The sequence below is a fragment of the Oryctolagus cuniculus genome, chromosome 3 (assembly GCF_964237555.1).
Source record: "Oryctolagus cuniculus chromosome 3, mOryCun1.1, whole genome shotgun sequence".
In the NCBI taxonomy this organism is placed as follows: domain Eukaryota; kingdom Metazoa; phylum Chordata; class Mammalia; order Lagomorpha; family Leporidae; genus Oryctolagus; species Oryctolagus cuniculus.
This window is the reverse complement of record NC_091434.1, coordinates 37325793-37353626: the sequence shown is the minus strand read 5'-3', so window position 1 is coordinate 37353626 and position 27834 is coordinate 37325793. Positions and strand designations below refer to the sequence as shown.

The 27834-nt window shown below is 40.1% G+C and overlaps 1 protein-coding gene across 1 annotated transcript in view; it reads left to right on the top strand.

Moving 5' to 3' along the window:
* Window positions 1-27834, top strand: part of FAM117B (family with sequence similarity 117 member B) — a 116430-nt gene that overhangs the window by 51367 nt on the left and 37229 nt on the right. Inside the window, exon 2 of the mRNA XM_070070359.1 lies at window positions 19437-19588. Coding sequence (XP_069926460.1) covers window positions 19437-19588 — 152 coding nt within the window. The remainder of the gene's footprint in view (window positions 1-19436; window positions 19589-27834) is intronic.

Sequence of the window (27834 nt, the reverse complement as noted above, 5' to 3'; positions counted from 1 at the left end):
TTTCTTAGTTCTGGTCCCACAGCTGACTTGGTTTATTGCAATAACCACTTGACAGATCTTTCTGACTCTTGTTCATCTCCATTTATACTGCTGTCTAAACATTCCTTCTAAAATAAAGATCTGATTATGTCATTTTGTTTTTTGGCTCTTCTGCAAAGAGAAATTGAACAGAGGCTACTGTACAACCCAGATAAGGTTGCTGGGGATTTGTGCTTAAACACAGGGGAGGCAGCATGGCTGCAATAGCCAGAACTGGGCCAGTCCAAAGCCAGGAGCCAGAAGCTTCTTCCATGTCTCCTGTGTGTGTACAGGGGCCGAAGTACTTGGGCCAACCTCTGCTGCATTCCCAGGCACATTAGCAAGGAGCTGGATCAGAAGTGGAGTAGCCAGAACTCGAACTGGTGGCCATATGGGATGTAGGTACTGTAGGCTATAGCTTTACCCACTATCCCCCCAGTGCTAGCCCCTGTTCCCAATTTTTGAGCCCAGATACTTTGATGGGGGATCTTGGCATCTTAATTGGTATCTTCAATACTGGGGTAAATGTCTGCTCCAGCATGCCTTTTCTTATTCCATCACTGTCAAATTACCATTTTTAAGAATTGGATCAAATGTTTGTGTCTTTCAGGCTCTTCTGGGCATTTCTTAGGGAACCCCCTCATTTGTGGTGTTTAGTACCTTGATCATACCCCTTTTGGTAGGTATTCTTTGAGATGGCTCCCAATTGTTCCCACTTCCTGGTGTGTGTGCCCTTGTATGATACATTCTTCTGTAGTGTGAGCAGGACCTAGTAATTCAATTCTAATAAAAGAATATAGCAAAAGTGATAAAATGTCACTTTTGAGATTACCAACATCTTACCACTGTGTCTTGCTATCCCTTTATCACTTGCTTGTTCTCACATTGCCACTCTCTTGGGAAAGTAAGTTGCTATATTTACCTAGTCCTGTGGAGAGGCATCTGTGGTTAGGAACTGATGTCTCTGGACAAGAATAGTCAGTAAGAACCTGAGGTCTTCACTGGCCATATGAATGAGCTTGGAAGCAGATCCTCTTTTACTTGAGCCTTTGGTAACCGCAGCCCCCAGCTTATGGCTCAATTGCATTCTTGTAATTGACCTGACTCAGAGGCAACCAGTAAAACAACAGCTGAATTTCTGACCCCAAAAATCTATGAGATAGTAAGCATTCATTGTTTTAAGCCACTAAAGTTTTGGCTTATGATTTTTCACGCAGTGATGTTTAATACAGATTTTTCGGCCGGCGCCGTGGCTCACTAGGCTAATCCTCCGCCTTGCGGCGCCGGCACACTGGGTTCTAGTTCCGGTCGGGGCGCCGGATTCTGTCCCGGTTGCCCCTCTTCCAGGCCAGCCCTCTGCTGTGGCCCGGGAGTGCAGTGAAGGATGGCCCAAGTCCATGGGCCCTGCACCTTATGGGAGACCAGGAGAAGCACCTGGCTCCTGCCATCGGATCAGTGTGGTGCGCCGGCTGCAGGGGCCATTGGAGGGTGAACCAATGGCAAAGGAAGACCTTTCTCTCTGTCTCTCTCTCACACTGTCCACTCTGCCTGTCAAAAAAAAAAAAAAAATACAGATTTTTCTACCTGCAAGGGAAGTACTGCCATAACAAATATGTAGAAATATGGGAGTGGCCATAGGAGTGGGTGGAGGTTGGAAGAATTTTATCAATCATAAAGAAATCTTGGTCACACTGTTTTTATACACTTGGATTTTGAAGAAGCTGAGTGAGGGCTTAAAAGAAGTAAAAAGTGTATTACTGGCCGGCGCCGCGGCTCACTAGGCTAATCCTCCGCCTTGCGGCGCCGGCACACCGGGTTCTAGTCCCGGTCGGGGCGCCGGATTCTGTCCCGGTTGCCCCTCTTCCAGGCCAGCTCTCTGCTGTGGCCCGGGAGTGCAGTGGAGGATGGCCCAAGTCCTTGGGCCCTGCACCCATGGGAGACCAGAATAAGCACCTGGCTCCTGCCATCGGATCAGCGCGGTGCGCCGGCCACAGTGCGCCGGCCGTGGCAGCCATTGGAGGGTGAACCAACGGCAAAAGGAAGACCTTTCTCTCTGTCTCTCTCTCACTGTCCACTCTGCCTGTCAAAAAAAAAAAAGGGGGGGGGGTTGCGTTTTACTGAAAACTGGAGAGAGGCAGGGATCTTTGTTACATACAGGCAGAAAGTTTAGCAATACTGTTGCCTTTGTTGGCCTGGAGAGTAGGAAATATTCCTAATTAACTAGATGATAGGACTAAGGTGATTTCTAAGCAAAATATTAAATGTACCACAGGGCTTCTTGCTGCTAATAGTAAAGCACAGAAGGTATCCCGTGAGTCCTCCTCTAATGCTGTGGACATGCCACGCTTACAGTACAGTATTTGTCATTCTGTGTTGGATACATAATTTTATTTATTTCTCACTATCTGATTTCTGTGAGAAGCTATCTAATGTAATGGCTTAGATCTTGCTCAGATTCTAGGTTTTTTGTTTGTTTTGTTTTTGTTTTTGATAGGCAGAGTTAGACAGTGAGAGAGAGAGAAAAAAAAAGTCTTCTTCCATTGGTTCACCCCCAAAATGGCTGCTATGGCCGGTGCACTGCGCTGATCTGAAGTCAGGAGCCAGGTGCTTCCTCCTGGTCTCCCATGTGGGTGCAGGGCCCAAGCATTTGGGCCATCCTCCACTGCCTTCCCGGGCCACAGCAGAGAGCTGAAATGGAAGAGGAGCAACCAGGACAGAATCTGGAGCCCCAACTGGGACTAGAACCTGGTGTGCCGGCGCTGCAGCTCACTTGGCTAATTCTCTGCCTGCAGCCCGCTCAGATTCTAGTTTTAAAGAGATTTATACTCATGCCTTGACTCTGCCTCTTATGAACTAAGGTGACAAGTTACCCTTGCTGTGCCTCACTTTTTTCAAATAGAGGTGGGGATGTTGGAGTGCCTGTGTTCAAATCCCAGCTCCACTTCCAATTCCAGCTTCCTGCTGATATCTACTGTGGGAGGCAGTGGATAAAGACTAAAGCAGTGGGACTGGCGCTGTAGTGTAGCAGATAAATCTGCGGCCTGCAGTGCTGGCATCCCATATGGGCACTGGTTTGAGTCCCGGCTGCTCCACTTCCGATCCTGCTCTTTGCTGAGGCCTGGGAAAGCGGCAGAAGATGGCCCAAGTGCTTGGATGCCTGCACCTGAGTGGGAGACCTGGAAGAAGCTCCAGGCTCCCATCATTGGATCGGCATAGCTTTGGCTGTTGCAACCAACTGGGGAGTGAACCAGCAGATGGAAGACCTCTCTCTTTGCCTCTCCTTCTCTTTCTGTGTAGCTCTTTCACATAAAGAAATAAATCTTAAAAAAAAAAAAAAAAAAAAAAAAGACTGAAGTAGTTGGGGCCCTGCTATCCATGTGGAAGACCCAAATTGAGTTCTGGGCTTCTGGCTTTGGCCTGGTCCAGCCTAGGCTGTTGTGAGCACTTGGGGGAGTGAACCAGCAGATGGAAGGTAACTTCCCCTTTTCTCTTTTTTGCCTTTCAAATAAAATGCAAATAAATTAGGTTTAAAAAAATTTTAAGTGTTGTTATGAGGTTTAAATGAAGAAATATGTGGAAATCAGCACCACTCCTAATGAGTTTTAATTGCTCATTGAGTGCTAGTTGTATTCAAGCATATCATTTTTTCTTCATTGTTTGTATAGTGCTTCTTGCTTAGAAAATTGTTACATGAATAAAATAACTTACAAAGGAAAAGATTTGTTGATAGCTTTGGATCAGGAATTGGTTGAGTTTAAAATACAATTACTTAAATGTGCAGAGACTTCTTTTTCTGGCCATGATAGAGAAATAGTTCCTCCTACAGTAAACAACAAGAAGATTGGACAACAGAGACCAAACAGCCATTTTTGGATGTTGAACAACAAGCAGCATGGAAATGTGATTTCTGAGAAAAGGAAGCTCTTGTAAGACGAGCTCTGGGATTTTCCTGGATTTCTACCAGAAATCACATTTCAGACCTTGATGCTGGCAGGAGCAATCTCAGTTAGGACATGACGTCTTACTGAATTGTTGAGATAGAGATTGGTATTTAGGAAGGTTGCAGTGGTTGGAAAGAACTGAACAGTTTGAGAGCTCTAGAAATCTACATGGAACTGTTGCCTTTGTTAAAGGAGTAATAGAGTGTGCATGTATGCTGTGAAACTCCATGAGGCCAGACAGGGATGATTGAGGAGCTCTGAGTTGAGTAAATTCTCAGAGCTGACCAGAGTAATAGTAGACATTGCAAAAGATCCATGGCTTTGTAGCCGTGTTAAATTGGCCTAGCGGTAAAGGTCATTCTCAATTTATCCTAAAAATCTTAAACAGTTTTCCGAGATCAGGCTGATTCACAGGTTATTTGACTTTCAGGACAAAGCCCAATAGCCTTTAAAGGAAGATAAAAAAAAAAAAAAAATACCCCAGTGCTTAAAAACGTAACAATCTCCAGCATCCAATAAAAAAAATTTTACTAGAAGCAGGAAAACGTAAACTTTAATGAGAAGAAAACCAAGGCAGTGGAGACTAAGAAATAACAGAGATGATGAAATTAGGAAAAAACCTTTAAAATAGATCCTTTAAATACCTCAGTTTGCTTAAACATTTAAAGGAAAATATGAGCATGATAAGAAAAATAAAATGAACAAACTAACTACAGTTTCTAAAGAGGAGAAGTATAACTGAAGGGAAAAATTCTCTGGGATTTATAGCAGGTAACAGCCCTTTCTTCCCCGAGGGAAAAAGATCAGTGAACTTGAAGACATAACAATAGAAACTACCTGAAAATTAAACACAGAAGAACTAAAATAATGACCAGAGTCTCTGTGACCTATGGGATAACATGGATATGATTATATTACCAAAGGAAGGGAGGAAGATTGAAAACAAAAAAAGAGGACAACAATGGCTGCAGATTTTTTCCAGCTTTGTCAGAACTGTAAGCCTACTGATTCAAGAAGTTAGTTAATTCAAAGCAGGATAAACACAAAAGAGACCAATTTAAAATGGCTATAGAGAAATGATACTTTATGTACTGAGGAGGGGGGAAAAGATGACCATTTTCCTGCCAGACACAGTGTGAGGCAGAACAAAAGGAATTGGCACTTTGAAGTACTAAAAAATAATATAAAACTATAAATTTATACCCAGCAAAAATACTTGCAAATGAAAGCTAAATACATTTTAATAAATAACCGGAGAGAAATCTGCAGTATAAGAAACGTCAAAGACAGTTCTTCAGGTGGAAGGAAAATAACATCAGATGGAAACTTGGTACACAAAGGAATAAAGGGCACCAGAAATAGGAACTGAGTTGGAGAAAATAATTTTTATCATGTGATTTTTTTGAAGATAATTGCTTTAAAACAAAGTAGTAATAACATATAGTTATGGATGAATAGTGTATACATAAAATGCATGATAGTGTTATCTCAAAGGAAAAGAAGCAACATTTGTAGTATAAGTTTACAGCCCTAAGAGTCTTATGTTATATGTAACGTGCTACAGTTTTATTTGAGGGTACACTATAATAAGCTAAAGATGCATATTGTAAACCTGAGAAGCTAAGCAAAAAGTAAGAGATACAACTAATGTTTTAGTATACAAATTTGGCCAAAATTGTGAAGAAAAAGGGGGATAAAAGAAAGAACAGATGGGACAGATAGATAATAAATACCAAGGTGGTGGATTGGTATGACTTTATTATATTAAATGACTTAGCCATTTTAATTAAAATACAGATTGTCGCACTAGATTTAACAAAAAGCAATAACCAACTATACGTAATTAAAAAACTTTAAAGAAGCAGATTAGAGGTTTAAAGGTAGAAGAGGCACTATTACAAAACAACATGAAAAAAGTGGAATGCTGATTACTGCTTAAAATAAAGCAGGTAAAGCCACTGCCTGCAGCACTGGCATCCCATATGGGTACTTGTTCAACTCTGGTTGCTCCACTTCCAATCTAGCTGCCTGCTAATGCACCTGAGAAAGTAGCAGGGGATGGCCCAAGTGCTTGGGCTCCTGCACCCATATGGGGACCTGGAAGAAGCTCTTAGCTCCTGGCTTTAGTTTGTACAAGTCCTAGCCACTGCGGCCATTTGAGGAGTGAATCAGCAAGTGGGAGATTTTCTCTCTCTCTCTCTCTCTCTCCCTCTCCCTCTCCCTCTCCCTCTCTAACTGCCTTTCAAATAAATAACCCTCTTTAAAAAACAGACTTCACAATAAAGACTGTGTTATGGAAAAAGAGGACGATTTTGTAGTGAAAAGGGGATCAACCAACCAAAAATATGTATTAATTCCATGAATGTGTATATCCAATAACAAAGCTTCAAAATTTACGAAGTGGGGTTTGACATTCATTTTCGAATAATTGATGATATAATTCAACAGAAAACCCGTTAGAATTTAGAAGACTTAGCAGCATTATCAACAGACACACATAGTTTGCATTTATAGAGCACTCAACACCAGTGCAGTACACATTCTTTTCAATGTAAGAAAAATACATGGAAAATGTTCCAAGTATTTGGAAATTTGAAAACATTTCTAAATAACCCATGGGTCAAAGAATAAAATTTTAAAAGATGCAGCTAAAGCATGCTTGGAAGTAAATTTATAGCTTTTAACAAATATATTAGGAAGAAAGGCCTAATCTAGAAAAAAGAACAAGTTAAATGCAAGTGAAATAGAAGAAAGGAAATAATAAAGATAACAGAGGCCAGGGTAGTGGCATAGCATATTGAATCTCCTGCTGTGATGCCAGCATCCCATATGGGTGTCGATTCATGTCCCAGCTGCTCTACTTCCAATGCAGCTTTTTGCTAAAAGCCTGGTAAAAGCAATGGAAGATGGCACAGGTGTTTGGGGTCCTGCCAGCCATGTGCGAGACCCAGAAGTCCCTGGCTTTGACCTGGCTCAGCCCTGCCCATTGTGGCCATCTGGGGAGTGAACCAGTAGATGGAAGACTCTCCCTCTCCTTCTGTTTCTGTATTTCTTACTTTCAAATAAATAAAGATAATAAATCAGTGAATTAGAAAACTTTAAATAATACAGAAAATAATGAAATCATAAGCTAGTTCTTTGAAGGGATAAACACAATTGATAATCTTTAGACTTGATAAAGAGAAAAGAAAGATAAATTATCAATGCCAGGAATAAAAAAGTAGGTGTTACTATAGAGTCTACATAATTTTTTAAAAGTTAAGGAATATCATGGACTTTATTATAATATATTCAAAAACTTAGATGAATAGATAAATTCCTTAAGAGAGAAACTGCCAAAACTGACACAAGACTAAATAGAAAACCTGAGTATCTTTAATTAAAGTCATTTAATTTTACAATTCAGAATCTTTCCATAAAGAAAACTCCAGGCCCTGTTTAATGGTGAATTTGGTCAAGCTTTTAAGAAAGGAATAATACCAAGTGCCTGTAAACCCTTGCAGAAAAGAGAAAAAGATAATATCCCAACTTTTTTTTTTAGGAAATGTTATTCCAATATGAAAGCCACACAAAGGCATGTGAAGAAAATGCAGAACAGTATTCTTTCTAACTATAAACACAAACTTCTTAATGAAATATCATCAAATTGACTGAATATAAATATGATGATGATGCATCATGACCAGGGAGAATTTATGCTAACTATGTAAATTTTTCTTAAGAGTAAAAAATCTGCTTATAGTTGATCTTCAATATTTGTAGATTCCGTATTTGCAGATTTTCCTATTGGTTAATTTGTAACTCCAAGATCAATACTTAGGATGCTTTTGTAGTCATTTGTAATCATGGCCTGTGAGGTGGGGAATTTGAGTTGCCTGACATGAATGTTTCTGCCCAAGTTTGAACAAGACACTTTGTCATTTTTTTAGCTCTCATACCAATGTCCTTTGCATGGTCTATTTTAATGCTATTTTTTTTTTTACATTATTTGCTTTTTGTTAATGATTTTGTTGTTGAAAAATAACCCCCAAGCATACTGCTAAAGAGCTAATGTTCGGCCAGTGCCGCGGCTTACTTGGTTAATCCTCTGCCTGAGGCGCCGGCACACCGGGTTCTAGTCCCAGTTGGGGCGCCGGATTCTGTCCTGGTTGCCCCTCTTTCAGGCCAGCTCTCTGCTGTGGCCTGGGAGTGCAATGGAGGATGGCCCAAGTCCTTGGGCCCTGCACCCCATGGGAGACCAGGAGAAGCACCTGGCTCCTGGCTTTGGATCAGCGTGATGCGGCGGCCATTGGAGGGTGAACCAACGGTAAAGGAAGACCTTTCTCTCTGTCTCTCACACTGTCCACTCTGCCTGTCAAAAATAAATAAATAAATAAATAAAATAAAAGCTAATGTTCCTAAGCACAGGAAGGCTGGGACGTGCCTTAGAGATTAATTAACACATGCTACATAAGCTTCATTTCAGGCATGAATTAAAGTGCTGAGTTCAGTGTTAATGAACCAATGATATGTATTAAGTAAGGTGTTTTTAAACAAACACACGTTAAACACGGTTATGTATCGATCAGTTGATTGAAACGTTGTTCCACCACTCTTCTCATCAACATTTGGTACTATCAGACTTGTTTATTTCAGTAGTCTGAGCTGATGTGTGGTGGTTCATTGTGTGTTAAATATTGTTCTAAATCTTGATTGTGGTGGTGATTTAATGATTACATTTGTTTTTCAGAATCCATCAAATTGTACTTAACAAATGAGTCATTATATTGTATCTAGGCTATATCATGTGCTTAACAAAAAAAAAGTTTACTTTTGTGATTTTTAAAATTTCTAAAAGAATCCTTTTGCTACCATGACCATAAGGTATGAGTTTGCTGATTAGTTTTTATTAGGATTAATTCTAATTAGATGCTTCCTTGCCTGTGTGAATTTTTATTTATGTTACCTGTTAACATTCCATTGAAAATTGAATGGAGAAATTAACTGAAGAAAAATCATGGGAATCGCTTCTTGGCCTTTTGGCTAAGACTGAGCATAAAAAACATGGAAATAACCAAAGGATATAGGTAATTAGAAATAAAGTATAAGAACGTATTTTTCCCCTAAATTTTCCCTTAGATTATAAGTAAGTTTTTAAAAATGAATTAATTTGAAAAGCAGAGTTAGAGGCAGAGGCAGAACCTACTATGCCACAGCATTGGCCCCAGGTTTCTCTGTTTCTTTCTGGAGACATTTTAGAAGTATATGAGAATGTGTGTATGTACAAGGAATTCAAGAGAGTAGGTGAAAGAAAAATAATTTTATAAGAATCTAATCATACATGTTCTTTAAAATCAAATACATTTATTTTTACTTAAATTTAATAAAGAAAAGCTATAATGAAACTGAAGAAACTTTTTTCAATGTTAGTTACCTCACTGGAAGAGTAAGAAAAGATATGTTTGGAGTTAACACTTTTTACTTTTTTTTTGCCAGGTAGAGTTAGACAGTAAGAGAGAGAGAGACAGAGGGAAAGGTCTTCCTTCCATTGGTTCACCCCCCCAAATGGCCTCCACGGCCAGTGCTGCACCGATTCGAAGCCAGGAGCGGGGTGCTTCCTCCTGGTCTCCCATGTGGGTACAGGGACTCAAGGACATGGGCCATCCTCCACTGCCTTCCCGGGCCACAGCAGAGAGCTGGACTGGAAGAGGAGCAACCAGGACTAGAACCCGGGGTGCTGGTGCCGCAGGCAGAGGATTAGCCAAGTGAGCCACAGCGCCGGCCTGGAGTTAATAGAAATTTACCAGCAACAATATATTATGGAGCTCAATACTTAAATATGAATAAAATAACATTTTTCATCTTACATCATCAGAAATTAATAAAATACACTATTCATAATGTGAGCAAGTAAGTACTCTTGTGAGGCTTTTGAAAAATTTGTTCTGGTAGAAGGTAGTTTGGTAGTACTTAAAATTTTAATTGATGTGTAAACTGTAGAGATAGCAATTTGATGTCCAGAAATTTTTTCACAAAGAATTAAGCATAAAGAGATCACCATTGAATGTGTTCATCAAAATGGGGTTGAATTGTGATATATCCATCCACTAGTTGTTAAAAATGCATGGGGCCAGCATTGTGGCACTGCCTGCAACATGGCATCCGTATGGGGTTCAAGTTCCAGCTTCTGATCCAACACCCTGCTAGTGACCTGGGAAGGCAGTGGAGGATGGGATGGCCAAAGTAATTGGACCCCTGCCACCCATCTGGGAGACCCAGATGGAGTTCCAGGCTCTTGGCTTTAGCCTAACTCAGCCCTATCTGTTATGAACATTTGGGTAGTGAACCAGCGGATGGATGATCTCTATCCAGGTGCATCTCTCTCTTTTCTCTAACTCTGCATTTCAAATAAATAAATACATCTTAAAAAAGGAAATAGTGTTGTGTTGTAGATTTATGTTTCTTGCCATGGAACTAGGTCCTTGACATGCTCATGTTTATTTCTTTCAACACTAAGTAATTGCATACCTTATAAACCTCTTTTATAAATCAGATTGAATGTGTAAGTGTAGACAGAGTTCTGGAACTAAATACTCATTAGTGTGGTTATCTCTGAGTGGTGACCTATTGGGAATTTTTTTTGTCCTATTATGTTTCTTCATACTGAATATTTATGATTTTTTTTATCTTTGAAAAGCTTTTTTTCCTTTCTGAACAAATGAATATTTCTAATTTATCCTTTCTGCTTGTTGAGTTTGTAGATAATAGAAAACACAGCCTTTAAGCCAGTACCCAGTTAAGTTCTACAGATACCTAACACTTGCATAGCAAAGCCTGTGGAACCTTTGTAATGTAATACCTAGGGGCGATGGCTTAGGATGCACTGGTAGTGCTATTGAAGTTATCTGGGAACCAGTTGAACTGGTACTGTTAGTTGGAGAACTCTGAACTCTAGAGCCCAAGGCATTGACTGAAAATTTCAGTGCCACACCTTGTTGTATGTAGTTAACCTCTAAAGACTTAATTAAAAAAAAAAAAAAAAAAAAAGTTACGAACCATTGTATTGATTTACTTTGAATTAATTTTGAAAAATTTATTAGACATATCTATCCTTGTTGATAGAAGACAGTAACATTATAAATCATTTTCTACATCTCAGATTCTTCTCATTTAGTGTAAATCATCTTTCTTAGTTAACCAAGAAAATTAATTTTGTCATTGGCCATTTAAGAGATACCTGCTATATGTCAGGTGTTGTCTTCATGATGGGGAAGGGGGAAATGAAATGACTGGTCTGCAGGGTTTCCCTGTGGTGGAGCATAGGAACAGTCAAGGGACCTTTTTAGTAAGCCATTCTGCCCAGCACGCAGGAGGGCTTTTGACCTAATGTTTATGAGTTTCTTGGGCTTGGGAAGGTTTTCCACAGAACATGGTATCGGAACTTAATTTTGAGAGATTAAGCATGAATTATCCAAGCCAAAGAAAGATTTTTACAGAGACAAAGACCTCAAAGGCACCCAGGGGCATGGCTTACGCTGGAACTGCAATTGGATAGGCCTGGTAGAAACTGCAGGAAGTGTAGGCTGATGCAGGTGATGGTGGAGAGCCAGATCATGAAGGGTCTTGTCAAGTGTCTTTCTCTTCCTCTGGGCTTCCTTGTAAATGCAGCCTTTGTGCACTTAGGCTGGGAATCTTTGAGTCATCTTGTCCTCTCCAAGGCTCTCTCCACTTCTGTAACCTCCCTCACAGGCACCAAATCCTGTCAGTTTGGGGAATTTGGATTGAAATGGAATAATGACAAGTTAGGTGGAGACTGTAGGTTCTTTGGGCAGGCTGTGACTTACTATTTCTTGGACTTAGCACTGGCGCAGAAGCCTTTGTAATGTTTAGGCTAATAGAAGGAAGTTCTAAAGAGAAAGTGTTTGGTAGTTTTACATGTGACCATGTTGACCATGTGTATCACTCCTGAATTTTCATTTCACTTTAATAACGTAATGATCATGGGAAGCCTTTTTGAAAAGTTAGCTCTTGGATAATTAAAAATCCTTAAAATTTGGGCTTGTTTTGTGGCACAGTGGGTCAAGCCTCTGCTTGCAGTGTTGGCATCCCATATCCCGGCTGTTCTGCTTTTGCTTAACTCCCTGCTAAGGTGCCTGGGAAAGGAGCAGAAAATGGCCCAAGTACTTGATCGCCTGCCACCCACCTGGGAGACCTCGATGGATTTCTGACTCCTGGTTTCTACCTGGCCCAGCCCTGGTTATTTGGGCCTTTTGGGGAATGAACCAACAAATGGAAGATCTCTGTCTCTTTCTCTCCCTTTCGCTGTTACTCTGCTTTTCAAATAAATAAATAATCATTTTAAAAAATAAATCCTTAAAATTGGAACCATTATTAAGATCTGTCTGATGAATGCCCTGGACAACAACTGAAACAGCAACAACTTGTAGTTACAGAAGAAAAGTGCCAGAAAAGTATCTGAATTGCTTTTAGCAACTTGATTTTAGTGAAAATAATCGGTTTACATAGTTGTGTGTGCATTTTTGCTCGTTGCAGAGAACACTCTTCTGTGGCTGTCCCAGAAGGAATTAACTTTTTAGTTAAAGGAAAAATCATAAACATTCATATTTATTGCTTTTCAGTTGGAGCAGTTAATAATATGGGTACTTTTTTTTTTTGAACTTATGGGTATGTACTACATTTTCTGTTCTGTTGAATCAAAGTATACTATCAAAGGAAAACTGTATATGGAGAGATGGCTAGCATTTGTAACAAATAGGCAATTGTTTTAGTGAAATAATTGTGCCATTTTGAAAGCAGATTATGTATCTGAGGCTTATCTGTGAAGCAGCTTTAATGATTATCAGCAACAGAGCTGCTGTAACTGTTGTCTTGGTAGAGTTGAGTCTTCTGTTATGTGGGTGACATAACTGCAACTGAACTTTTTTTTTTTTTTTAAGAATTCTTCCTTTTTTTTTTTTTTTTGACAGAGTAGACAGTGAGAGAGACAGAGAGAAAGGTCTTCCTTTGCCGTTGGTTCACCCTCCAACAGCCACCGCGGCCAGCGCACCACGCTGATCTGATGGCAGGAGCCAGGTGCTTCTCCTGGTCTCCCATGGGGTGCAGGGCCCAAGCACTTGGGCCATCCTCCACTGCACTCCCGGGCCACAGCAGAGAGCTGGCCTGGAAGAGGGGCAACCGGGACAGAATCCGGCACCCCGACCAGGACTAGAACCTGGGGTGCCGGCGCCGCAAGGCGGAGGATTAGCCTAGTGAGCCGCGGCACCGGCCTGCAACTGAACTTCTATGCTTCTAACTTTTGCAATAATCTTATTAACACAATAATGTAATGCAATCAGAAGAGATGTCAATAGTGTTTTTGTTTGTTTGTTTGTTTTGTTTTTTAAACAGGCAGAGTGGACAGTGAGAGAGAGAGACAGAGAGAAAGGTCTTCCTTTGCTGTTGGTTCACCCTCCAATGGCCGCTGCGGCCTGCGCGCCACACTGATCTGAAGCCAGGAGCCAGGTGCTTCTCCTGGTCTCCCATGCGGGTGCAGGGCCCAAAGACTTGGGCCATCCTCCACTGCACTCCCGGGCCACAGCAGAGAGCTGGCCTGGAAGAGGGGCAACCGGGACAGAATCCGGCGCCCCAACCGGGGCTAGAACCTGCTGTGCTGGCACCACAGGCGGAGGATTAGCCTATTAAGCCTCAGTGCCGGCCGAAAGTTCTTATAGATATATAAAGAGCAAGATATTTGCCATCATATGGAACTATAGTGATAGCAGTGCAATGTACTTTTTTAAATATTTGAAAGACTCTATTAGCATTAAGCTTGAATTGGCTGAGTTCATCCAGGGGTTCTCCCCCGCCCAACGTCAAAAAAGAGAGACATGAGGTGTTCTATCTCAGAGACCATGACATAAAGGCATACTGTGATATCGTGTAAACTAGGAGTCAGCAGATTTTTTCTGTAATGGACCAAATAGTAAAATGTTAGACTTTGTAGGCTGAAAGATAAAATCAAAGACACTGTGTAGACACTTATATAACAAGTAAATTTTTATTCACTTTTAATTGGTGAAATTTTAAAATATAAATTTGAATATATGTTTTGTGATAGAGTTCTGTTGAGAAGAGGGAATTCTTTTTGGGAGAAAAACATTTTGCTGGGGCTGACATCATGGCAGAGTAGGTTAAGCTGCCACCTGCGATGCTCGCATCCCACATGGACACCAATTCAAGGCCTGGCTGCTCTGCTTCTCATCCAGCTCCCTGCTTATATGCCTGGGGAAGCAGCAGAAGGCCCAAATGCTTTGGCCCCTGTACCTGTGTGGGAGATCCAGAAGAAGCTCCTGGCTCTTGGCTTCAGTTTGGCCCAGCCCTGGCTAATGTGACCATTTGGGAAGTGAACCAGTGGATGGAAGATTGATTGCTCTCTCTCCCCACATCCTTCTCTCTCTCTCTCTGACTCTGCCTTTCAGATAAAATAAATAAATCTTCAAATATTTTACCTAAGTTTCATTCAAAATTATGTTCCATATCATTAAATCAAATGCAGTTATTTATCTGTGAAAGCTGATTTGTGATGAGATTTTACATATTATCGTTGAATGCGATTTCTACCCCCATGAATAATATGTATGGCATAATGTTGACATTATGATTTGTAGTATGCTAAGCAGCAATGTGAAGCTATGAGAGGGCTGTATAAAGTCTTCATTGCATTTACTTAAATTCAATAGAACTTTATTTATGGACACTGAAATTTGAATTTGATTTTTACCTTTTTTTTAAGATTTATTTATTTATTTGAAAGGCAGAGTTACAGAGAGGCAGAGACACAGAGAGGGAGAGGGAGAGGTCTTCCATTTACTGGTTCACTCCCAGGATGGTTGCAATGGCCGGAGCTGCGCTGATCTAAAGCCAGGAGCCAGGAGCTTCTTCTGGGTCTCCCACGTGGGTGCAGGGGCCCAGCACTTAGACCATCTTCTACTGCAGGACGTACTTTGCTTCTGTCATGGATAGAATTTTGATAGGCATGAAATTGAAGTAAATCTCCAAACTCTGTGTGTGTGTGTGTGTGTGTGTGTGCATGCGCGTGCCAGAGGGAAACAAACCAAATATAGTGGGAAAAAAACACACAGAAACATGTATTCAAATCTTAGTATTACCATTAACTAGTTTTTTGTCAGCAGACAAATCACTTCTCCATGTGTCAGTTTACCACTTGCCTCCACCCTAGACCTGAGGCGCCCTATTTTGAGGATAATGTGTGTTTCAAAGGATTTGTTGCTGCCAAATGATAGACAGATATGAAGAGATACTGATGATTAGATTAGGAGCTGAGCTCTGAAGTTCCATTGAACTCCAACATTCTGCAATTGGTGTGTGTTTACATTTGATATTAAATATATTCTCTCCATTTTCCCTTTTTTTCCTTTTTGACTAATAAATGTCTCACTTATCTGTAGCTTTCCTTCTCATGAACTCTTCTGTCTCTTCTTTGTGTTCTTTGGTCACTTCTCAAGGCTTGCCCTCTCTTCCTTTCTCTAGTCTTTCTCACAGCCACCAGGTCACTTTGATTCGCTGCTTGAGGAAGGTGCTGATGGTAATTCTGAAAACACACAGCCCCACCCATTTAGGGTTACCATCATTAAGGGCATATGATAAGATCAAAACACAGCTTAGAGACTGGAGAGTGTTAGGGGACGGTTACTAACATGTAGCAGTTTGGGGCTGATTATTGCGTATGTTCATGATATTTTCAGAGCTTGTGTCAAAGGTTAACTACTACTCCCTAGACTGAAAGAGTCCTGATTTTTTTCAGTTCTTACTCCAGTCATCCGCTTTCCAGTTCTCATGTTGTTACCTAGTACTTAGGGACTTTAAGTCCCTAAGTTGTTTACTGTTGTCTTTTTTTGTGGTAAATGTTTATTTACACTCACCTCTAGTTTATTACTCTATTTGCTTGTCAGTTCTGCTTCTTATACCCCATTCCTCCTAAGTTTTAATTACCTACCTTTTGTGGTACCTTCTCTTAAGTACTTTTCAGAATGTTTTTGCTTGATAACTTCATTCTCAGTCTTTGAGAATGAAAGTTTTATCCTTGTTTTTTTTTTTAATATTTATTTATTTGAAAGGTAGAGTTACAGAGAGAGAGATGGAAGGAAGGAGGGACGGAGGGACGGGGGGGGAGAGAGAGAGAGAGGAGAGAGATCTTCTACTCGCTGGTTCACTTCTTAAGTACCTATAATAGCTGGGGCTGGGCCAGGCTGATGCTAGGAACTTCATTCATGTCTCCCACATGGATGTCAGAGGCTCAAGCACCTGGGCAATCTGCTGCCTTCCTAGGCACATTAGCGGGGAGCTGGATTAGAAATGGAGCAGCCAGGACTTGAACCAGCGGCCATATAGGATGCCTGTGTTGCAGATCATGGCTCAACCCTCTTCACCACAACGCTGAACCCTATCCTTAGTATTGAATAATAGTATCAAATTCTAGATCGATAGTTACCGCCTTGCTACTTGAAGTTCTTCAGTATCTTCTGCCATTTACTATTACTGATGAAAATTATTGATCCTTTTCTTTGATTGATCCTTGCTTTGATTTTTTTCTTTGTATCTTTAGAGTTCTGCAGTTTCATCACAATGTGCCTGTACTCTGCTTTATTCAGAAGATTCTTATCTTTCATCAGTTCTGGAAAATAATCCTATCTTTGAATACTCTTTTTTTTTTTCTTGAAATTCTACATATGTTATCAGAACTATATCATTAATTCTGTCTTACATGTCTGCTAAATTCCTTTCATTATTTTTCATCTTTGCACTCCTTTTTTGAGTACTTTGTATCTTATCTCAGCTTGCTAGTTCTATTGTGTTTAGCTATTGAATTTTATAGTATTTAAACTATTTTTGTTTAATATATTTATTTCAGAAGTCCTGTTTTTGCTTTCTTTTTCAAATCTATTAAATCTTTTTTCCATTAGGACTACTTAGCTACTTCCTTAGGGTTTCATTTAGATGTTGCCTTCTTAAAGTTAGACTGAAGATATGTACAACTCAGATTTCTGGACTGATTTATAGGATTCAGTAAAGATTGGTTGTTAATTCTTAAATGGGAGTTATATAATAAGAGCTGTGATTTAGGTAAGTTTGCAGCAAGAGTTTTTTTGAACATACATGTTTGAGCCTATGATAAAATTTTTTAGGAAGCAGATTAAATTATTATACCTATGTACTAAATAACTGTTAAGATGATAGTGTCATGGGATCTGCTATCCAAATAAGAGCCAATTTAGTACATGTTTGACAAGCTTTTTTTTTTTCATTCACTGAGAATAGTGAACATAATTATCATTTAAAATAATTTTTTTTGAAGAATGCTGATTCCATGTGCTGACAATTTGCAGTTAGGAGCAGTGTTTAAACATATTATTTGATTATCTAAAGTTCCGTATAATGAAATTTTCAATGAGTGTTTTGGCACTCACTAAACTTACATATTAAAAATTACCATATTCTACTTTGAATTAAGCTATGTTATTGCCTTAACTCCTCCAGTTACTTGTTTATTGTTTGAGGGTATTATCTCATCTTTGTGTTCCTTATAGAATTTTGCACATAGTCTTTAAAAATTGTTTATATATAGAATTGAAATCTTTTATATTAGTCAATAGACATACATAATAGAATAGATAGATGGAAAAGGGGAAATTGGAGTGAGAAGTGCTTTTTTCCCATTTATTTTTCTGACAGGCTGTATTTACTCAGTAGTATGCATTGTTTCTTCCACATCACTTCTAATTTCCATTACTTCTAGTTTTTATTTTTAGTTTATCTTTAAATATATATCTTGTTGCTTGAGATGAGAGTTTTGCATATGTGACTTCCATCATTATTTTTATTCTTAAATATGATTTAATACTCTTCTCCATTTCTGAACATCACAACACCAAGATTTTGCTGCTTAGGATCTCTCTGCAGAGACTATAGAGAATGCAAAGGCTGTGGTTTTTACCCCCTCTTATTTTTGTGTGTGTAAGTGTAAATGTAGTACATATCAGTATATATTGATACACACATCAATATATAATGCAATGTATATCACCAAAGAGAACACATGGATTAAAGAAATACAAAATTTGGTATCATTTCCAAGCTTAAATGGTAAAAATAAAAATTACAAAAGAAGCTGCATACCCTAAATGTTTCATGTGAAATAACAAGCATATTTTAAAATGTAAATTAATATCCAGTTTCTCTGGTCTTGTCATATCACATTAGGCGATTAAAGCTCTTAGGGCATAGTTAATATAACTTATTGCAATCTAGTCATTGTAACAGATGGCACTAAGATATGTCCTATGGAGCTCATTAAAATGGAATTTTACCTGAACTTTATCTTAGCTGCCTTATATTCATTTTGGTATACATGGGGATATAGTGATAACAGATATTTTACTTACCTCACTTTAAAACCAAAATGAACATTTTTTGCATGGACAGATACAGGTTTATATTATTTTCAGTTTTTTATAAAGATAATTGTGTATTCACATATTAGTATAAGAAATAATAGATCTTTTGTACATTTTTCTCATTTTCCCCAGAAATAACTCTTTACACAACTGTAGTACAGTATTACATCCAGGGTATTGACATTGTTACGATCTGATCTCACTCAGATTTCTTCAGTTTTAGTTATAATTCTTTGTGTGTGTTGAATTCTGTGCTGTTTCATCTCCTGTGAAAATTCATGTCTCTATCACCATAGTCAAGATGTTGAAGAGTTCCACTTCCACAGGGATCCTCCTGTGGTACTCTGTGTAATACCACCTGCCTGTCTCTTCTCAGCTTTCCTTTCTTTCCTCAGACCCTTGGCAACCACTGATCTTTTCTCCATTGCAAAAATACTGTGTGAATGAAATTAAAGTATATAAACTTTGGGGATTGACTTATTTTTTAAGGTTTAATTTTTTCATTCAAAAGGCAAAGATAAAGACACACATGCACACAGATCTTCCATCTAGTGGTTCACATCCCAGATTTCACACAGATATTTCACTTGCTGGTTCACACCACAAATGCCTGCAAGAACCAGGGCTGGGCCAGGACAAAGCCAAGAGCCGGAACTCATTCCAGGTCTCACAGGTTGGTGGCAGGAGCCCAGCCAGGGGAGCCATACATTGCTGCTTCCCAGAGTGCACATTAGCAGGAAGCTGGAATTGGCAGTGGAAATGAGACTCAGACCAGGCACTCTGATGAGGGATGCTGACATCCTAAGCAGCATCTTAAGTGCTGAGCTAAATGCCTGCCCATAACAAAATTAATTTTACACATTTTTAATTTTCATTTTTTTCTTATTCATTGTATCAATAGCTATTTTTATGTCTTATTTTTGTATATTTAAGTTAGAGGACTTCTACATGGTTTAAAACTTAGTTTCTACTCTGTTTCCTTTATAATCTATTTTTTTGGTAAATATCTTTGTCTTAAATCCAGGTGACAAAACACGACCACCTTCATCAAGCCCTTCTAGTATTATCCGACGCACTTCCTCCCTGGATACACTTGCTGCTCCGTACCTTGCTGGACACTGGCCTCGTGATAGTCACGGGCAAGCTGCACCTTGCATGAGGGACAAAGCTACACAGGTAGGTTCATATATAATTCTTATCCTTAAATATTTTATCCTGAACCATTTCTCATGATATTACTTCTTCAAATTTTTGGAACACTAATGTATATTAGAACTTCCTGTGAAACTTATCAAAATGCAGGTTCCCAGGCATAACCTCAAGATTTCCTTCCTTCCTTCCTTCCTCTTTCCCTCCTTCTCTCTTCCTTCCTCTTTCCCTCCCCCATTCCTCCCTCCCTCCCTCCGATCCTTCCTCCATCCATCCATCCATCCATCCATCCATCCATCCAAAAGTCAGAGTTACAACAAGAGAGACAGAGATCTTCCATCCTCTTTTTCACTCCCTAGATGGCTGCAGTGGCCAGGTCTAGGCAAGGCTGGAGCCAGGATCTCCCAAGTGGGTCGCAGGGAACCAGGTACTTGGGCCATCTTCCGTTTCTTTCCCAGTCCATTAGCGAGGAGCTGAATCAGAAGTGGAGCAACTGAGACATGATGAACTGGTACCCATATGGGATGCTGACATTGCAGGCAGTGGCTTTACCCCACCAGCCCCATGACCTCCAGATACTCTAAAGCAGGTCTTGGCTGGAGCCTGGGGATATGCATTTTAAACTATCCAAAAGTAGTTCAGATACATACAGAGATAATCTGGACATACTTTTACTTAGTCTTCACTAGTTCTGAACAACATGATGTATTTAACATACAGAATTTGAACTTTAACGTGTCTAAGAGTAGGATTACTTACCATCTAAGCTTACATTTTTCCACCAAAAACCTTCATGTGTTGGGAGGTGCGGACTTCATTAAATTGCTGATAGAATCTATCAATATTCTGAAAAAGGGACCCTGGAGGAAAGTTTTATACTGTTAAACTTATGAAGTTTTTTTTTTCTTAAGATTTATTTGAGAGACAGAGTTACAGAAACAGGAAGAGACATAGAGGGAGGTCTCCCCTCTGCTGGTTCACTCCCCAAATGACTGCAACAGCCAGAGCTGAGCCCATCCAAAGCCAGAAGCCAGGAGCTGCTTCCAAATCTCCCTCATGGGTCCAGGAGCCCAAAGACTTGGGCCATCTTCTGCTTTCCCAGATGTATTAGCAGGGAACTGGATTAGAAGTGGAGCAGCTGGGACTGAAACCAGCTCCCGTATAGGAAGCTGGCATTGCAGGCAGCCGTTTCACCTGCCAAGCCACAACACCTGCCTTTGTTCTAATATCCCTGAAACCATCCTACAGTGAAGTCAGATGCTTGGGATTTGAGATTAGCTTTGGGCTTATTGTTCAGTGGCAACCATAGAAATGAAAACTTAGTATGTGTACTTACCAAAGATAATGAATCTTTTCTGAAATGTCAGCTTTTTAAACCAAAGAGTTCTGTAGAACACTACAATGATTTAAATTCTGCAATTATTCAAAAATCTGTACTGTTGCTGTCCTTACAGCAAGTAGTATGGAAAATGAGTACAGGCTCCACTTGTTTTCTGCTTAATCCACATGTCATTTTAAATTTGTGTGCATTTATTTCCTTGAATATTTCTATAGTGCTCTTACTTTCCCTTGCAGTTTTGGATTCAGGGGGTTCAGATCTTTTGTCATATTAATGAGAATATGCTGGGGATGGCACTGTGGCACAGCAGGTTAACACCCTGGCCTGAAGGGCCGGCATTCCATCTGGGCACCGGTTCGAGACCTGGCTGCTCCACTTCCCATCCAGCTCTCTGTATGGCCTGGGAACGCAGTAGAAGATGGCTCAAGTTTTTGGGCCCCTGCACCCATGTGGGAGACCTGGAAGAAGCTCCTGGCGCCAAGCTTCAGATTGGCGCAGCTCTGGCCATTGCAGCCATCTGGGGAGTGAACCATCGGATGGAAGACCTCTCTCTCTCTCTTTCTCTCTCTCTGTCTCTGCCTCTCCTCTCTCTCTCTGCCTCTCCTCTCTCTGTATAACTCTGACTTTCAAATAAGTAAATAAATCTTTAAAAAATAAGAATATGCTATCATACAAGCTATTGGGAGCCCCATTATCTGTGGAAGCAGTTCAGTAAATCTTTTTAGCAAGTTGCTATGCTTAACTTTGACTGTTTCGAGGTAAAAGATAAGCTGCACCCTCTTTTCACATTTTTCTAAATGTCTTCCAGATTGGTAATATGAAAAGATACAAATACAGAAAGAATTTATGATGATCACACTGTTGATCTGACTTGTGAATTTCCTGTGTAGAATCTCTAAAGAATAGTGCAGTGATAGCTAGGCGTTCCAGTCTTTCAGTTGTATCACGGGCCTCCTTTGTCAACTGAATTTGTCATGAACATAGTTAATTAAAGTTCCAAATTTCTTATTGGCAGATAACTACCCATTGTATGCTAGTTAAGTCAGTTGAAAAAATTGTGGTAAACTTTATGTAACTCAAATTCGTCATTTTGACTGTTTAAAAATAGGTAATTTAGTGGAATTGATTACATTCATACTGTTGAGCAACCATCGATACTATTTCCAGAACTTTTTCATTACTCCCCAAAATAAGTAGAAACTGAACCCCCATCATCCCTCATCCCTTTCCCTTATCCCCTAGTAACCACTATTCTGCTTTATGTTATCATGAATTTACCTATTCTAGATATTTCATATAAGTGGAGTCATGTAATAAATGCTCTCCTGTCTGTGACTCATTTTACGTACCATAATATTTTCAAAGTTCATCTGTTATAACTTCATTTCTTTTAATGGCTGAATAGTATTCCATTGGATGCACAGCCTCCTTTTGTTGGTCTGTTGATGATTATTTGTATTGTGTCCACCCTTCTGGCTCTTGGGAGCAGTGCTGCAGTGAAGACTGGCATGCATGTATCTGTAAGAATCCCTGTTTTCAGTGCTTTCTGATGGGTATTAGGAATGGGATTGCTGGGTCATTTAGCATTTAGACTGGAGGAACTGCCAAACTGTTTTCCTCAACAGCTGCACATGTACATCCCTATCAGCAGTTTGAGGTTTCTAGTGTCTCTTCATTGTTGTCAACATTGCTGTTTTCCCTTTTTATTTTCTAAAAATGATTTATATTATTTATCTGAAAGAGTGACAGAAAGATGGAGAAACAGAGAATGAGATCTTCCAACCACTTGTGTACTTCCCTAATGGCCAAAAAGGCCAGGTCTGGGCAAGGCCAAAGCCAGAAGTCACAGACTCCATCCAAGTATCTGATATGGATGGCAGGAGCCCAACTATTTGGACTATTGTCCACTGCTTTCCTAGGTTCATTAGCAGGGAGCCAGTGCCTCTGGGACTCTTAACTGGTGCTCCATTATAGGATGCCCCTCCCTCCCTCCCCTCCCTCCCTTCCCCCCTCCCTTCCCTCCTTCCCCCCTTCCTTCCCTCCTTCCTTCCCTCCTTCCTTCCCTCCTTCCCTCCTTCCTTCCTTCCCTCCTTCTTTCCTTCCTTCCCTCCTCCCTCCCTCCCTCCCTCCCTTCCTTCCTTCCTTCCTTCCCTCCTCCCTCCCTCCCTTCCTTCCTTCCTTCCCTCCTCCCTCCCTCCCTTCCTTCCTTCCTTCCCTCCTCCCTCCCTTCCTTCCTTCCTTCCTTCCTTCCTTTTACCGTTGGTTCACCCTCCAATGGCCGCTGCGGCCGGCGCACCGCGCTGATCCGAAGGCAGGAGCCAGGTGCTTCTCCTGGTCTCCCATGGGGTGCAGGGCCCAAGGACTTGGGCCATCCTCCACTGCCTGCCCGGGCCATAGCAGAGAGCTGGCCTGGAAGAGGGGCAACCAGGACAGAATCCAGCACCCTGACCGGGACTAGAACCCGGTGTGCCGGTGCCACAGGCGGAGGATTAGCCTATTGAGCCGCAGCACTGGCCTAGATATTTACTATTGATTGATGTTTCTGTCCTTTGATTTTTCATGTTAGATCAGTTTCCCTAGGCCAGTGACTCCATACATTGTTCTTCAAACAGGTTGGGTTGTAGGGTAACAAATAGGGCATTACCTGTGGAGTGCTTTGAAACAAGTAACTTCTTGATTGTGTAGGTAATGCCTATTTTCTTTTTTTTTCTTCATATTCTTTACTTTTTACCCCAGAAACCTTTTATTTAAAGTATACAAACTTCATGCATTTCATAAATACAGGAACATAGTGATTCTTCCCATCCTACCTGCCCTGCCACCCTTCTTCCTCCTCCCTCTCCTATTCCCATTCTTATTTTTTACTAAGATCTATTTTCAATTAACTTTATACACATAAGTCTAACTCTATACTAAGTAAAGAGTCCAACAAATAGTGTGGGGGGAAAAAAACCAGTTCCTCAACAGTTGAGACAAGGGCTATTAAAAGTTATCATCTCAAACTGTCAATTTTACTTCTATTCTATAGATTACCTTTTAGGTGCGCTATTGGTTACCATAGATCAGGGAGAACATATGGTATTTGTCCTTTTGGGACTGGCTTATTTCACTAAGTATGATGTTTTCCAGTTACATCCATTTTGTTGGAAACAACAGGATTTAATTTCTTTTTAACAACTGTGTAGTATTCCATGATGTGTGTATCCCATAATTTCTTTATCCAGTCTTCAATTAACAGACATTTGGGTTGATTCCATATTTTAGCTATTGAGCTTCAATAAACATGGGGGTACAGATAACTCTTTCATATGCTTATTTTATTTCCCTTTTGTAAATTCCCAGGAGTAGGATGGCTGGGTCATATGGTAGATTTACATTCAGATTTTTGAGGTATCTCCATACTGTCTTTCATAGTGGCTTTACCAGTTTACATTCCCACCAACAGTGGATTAGGGTACCTTTTCCCCCACATCTTCACCAGCATTTATTGTTTTTTGATTTGTGAATGAAAGCCATTCTAACTGAGGTGAGGTGAAGCCTCATTGTGGTTTTGATTTGCATTTCCCTAACAGCTAGGGATCCTGAGCATTTTTTCATGTGTCTGTTAGCCATTTGGATTTCCTCTTTTGAAAAATGTCTGTTTAAATCCTTTGCCCATTTCTTAACTGGGTTGCTTGTTACATTGTTGATGAGTTTCTTGAGCTCTTTATATATTCTGGTTATTGATCCTTTATCAGTTGCGTAGTTTACAAATAATTTCTCCCATTCTGTCAGGTGCCTCTTTACTATGCTGAGTGTTGCTTTTGTAGTACAGAAGCTTCTCAATTTGATATAATCCTTTTTGTCAATTTTGGCTTTGATTGGCTATGCAATCAACAAAGAACTCTTTGCCTATGCCAATGTCTTGCAGGTTTTCTCAAAGTTCTCTAATAATTTGATGGTATTGGGTCATATATTTAGGTCTTTGATCCATTTTGAGTGGATTTTTGTAGAAGGTGTAAGGTAGGGGTCTTGCTTCATACCTCTGCTTGTAGAGATTCAGTTTTCCCAGGACCATTTGTTGAAGACCGTCCTTGCTCTCGGGGTTGATTTTAGCTCCTTTGTCAAAGATAAGTTTAGTAGTGAAAAATTCTTCCAGTTTCTGTTTGTTATGGAAGGTCTTTATTTCACCTTCACTCATAAATGAGAGCTTTGCAGGGTACAGTATTCTTGGTTGGCATTTTTTCTCTTAAGACTTGGAATGTATCTCGCCATTCCCTTCTAGCTTGTAAGGTTTCTGTTGAGAAGCCAGCTATAAGTCTAATTGGAGATCCTCTGAAAGTAACCTGGTATTTCTCTTGTGCACATTTTATAATCTTTCTTTGTTTTACTGTGGAGAAGTGGCTACAGTGTGTCATGGAGAAGATCTTTGCTGGTCATGTGTATTAGAAGTTCTATTTGCAGGCCGGCACTATGGCCCACTTGGTTAATCCTCTGCCTGTGGCACTGGCATCCCATGTGGGCGCCTGGTTCTAGTCCTGGTTGCTCCTCTTCCAGAACTCCTAAGACCTGTATTTGGATTGTTTGATAAATCTCCAACACTATTTTTTAATTTTCTAATTCTTTTTTTTTTTTTTTTGGTCTGACTATAAAATTTCCAGCAATTTGTCTTCTAACTCAGATATCCTTTCTTATGCCTCACTGAGTCTGTTGTTAAGACTTTCTACCACATTTTTATTTGATCTGTTGAATTCTTCATTTCTAATATTTCATTTTGATTTCTCTTTAAAATATCAATATAATGGGAAAAATTTTTATTCATGTCATGTAATGATTTATTTAATTCATAGATTTGCTTCTGGTTACTTCTCGTAATCCTACGATCAAGTTTTTGAATTCTGTTTCTGGCATTTCTTCAATCTCTTCATCTTCACATTCTAGTATCGAAGTGTTGTAGTGTTCCTTTGTGGGCATTATGTTGTCTTCCTTATTCTTGTTTCTTGAATTCCTTCATTTATTTTTAAGTGTTCATGGAGATACTTGTTGGTTTATTTATTTATTTGAAAGGCAGAGTTATACAGAGAGGCAGAAAGAAAGAGAGGTCTTCTTATTTATTTATTTATTTATTTGAAAGGCCGAGTTACAGAGAGGCGGGGTGGGGGGGGGGGTGTCTTCCATATGCTGGTTCACTAAAAAGTGGCCTCAACAGCAGGAGCTGTGCTGATCCAAAGCCAGGAGCTTCTTTTGGGTCTCCCATGTGGGCGCAGGGGCTCAAGAACTTGGACCATCTTCCACTGCCTTCCCCAGGCCACAGCAAAGAGCTGGGTTGGACGTGGAGCTGTGACTCAAACCTGTGCCCATGTGGGATGCAGTGCTGCAGGCCAGGGCTTTAACCCCCAGCACCACAGCTCCGACCCCTAGACACTTTAACAATCGTTAACTCAAGTCATGAGTTCAACGTGTTCGTGTTATTTTAAATTTTATTTCAATAACATTTTGTAGTTTTTAGTATAGAAATCTTTCATTTCTTTATTATTCCTAAGTATTTTTTTCTTTTTGATGCTATTCTAAATGGAACATTTTCTTATTTCCTTTTCTGATACTTCATTAATAATGTGCGCAAATGTCTGATTCTTATATCATTGCTATTATGTCTTATAACTTTGCATAATTAGTTATTCTACCTTAAAAGTTAAGTCTTTTACATATACTAAGTCCTTTAATTCTTCTTACAATTTTAGTAGCTAGATAACATTTTTCCTCATTTATCAATGGAGAAATTAAAATCTATATAGAATATGTAACTTGTCTAAGATGCCAAAAGTGTTATATTACTGAGCTAGAACTTAAACGTGTTTGTTTAATACCAGCATATGTGATCTGAACCTTACATACTCTGCTTTGTATTACAAGAAAGTGTTCATTAAGATTTCATATTTTTTAGTATTAAGATCATTACTTTGGGGGCCAGCGACGTGGCGTAGTGCATGAATCCATCACCGGTGACACTGGCATCCCATATGGGTGACAGTTAGATTCCCAGCTTCTCCACTTCCAATCCAGCTCGCTTTGGATAGTCTGGGAAAAGCAGCAGAGGAAGGCCCAAGTGTTTAGGCCCCCACCACTCACATGGCAGACCTGGAGGAAGCGCCTGGCTCAGCCCTAGGCCATCTAGGTAGTGAACAAGTAGATGGTTTCTCTCTCTGTAGTTCTGACTTCCAAATAAATATTATTTTAAAAAATTTACTTTGATTTTGATTTTAGTTTGACTTTTGGTACTTTATGTACTGTGGCCCTATTTATATGTTGGTCTTTGTGACAGGTGTTTTAACAATTTGTATAGAGCTGTGACCCCTAATGTGAGAAATAGCAGATACCGGCCGGCGCCGCGGCTCACTAGGCTAATCCTCCGCCTTGCGGCGCTGGCACACCAGGTTCTAGTCCCGGTCGGGGCGCCGGATTCTGTCCCGGTTGCCCCTTTTCCAGGCCAGCTCTCTGCTATGGCCCGAGAATGCAGTGGAGGATGGCCCAAGTCCGTGGGCCCTGCACCCCATGGGAGACCAGGAGAAGCACCTGGCTCCTGCCTTAGGATCAGCGTGGTGCACCGGCCGCAGTGGCCATTGGAGGGTGAACCAATGGCAAAAGGGAGACCTTTCTCTCTGTCTCTCTCTCACTGTCCACTTTGCCTGTCAAAAAAAAAAAAAAAAAAAAAAAAAAAAGAAAGAAAGAAAAAAGAAATAGCAGATACCAAGAAGGGTCACCTCTGGGAATGAATACATCAGATGGTGGCCCTAAACTGGAAGTAGAGTTTAGGGTTAAGCAAGGACTAGAGCATTGAGAATTTGACTGAATTATAATCCTTTTTCTGATTCAGTGTTTAAGGATCATTGTTAGAATAGAGTCGTCTCAGCTATTGAGATCCAGGTGTGAGGTAACAGTCTATTGGGATTTCAGT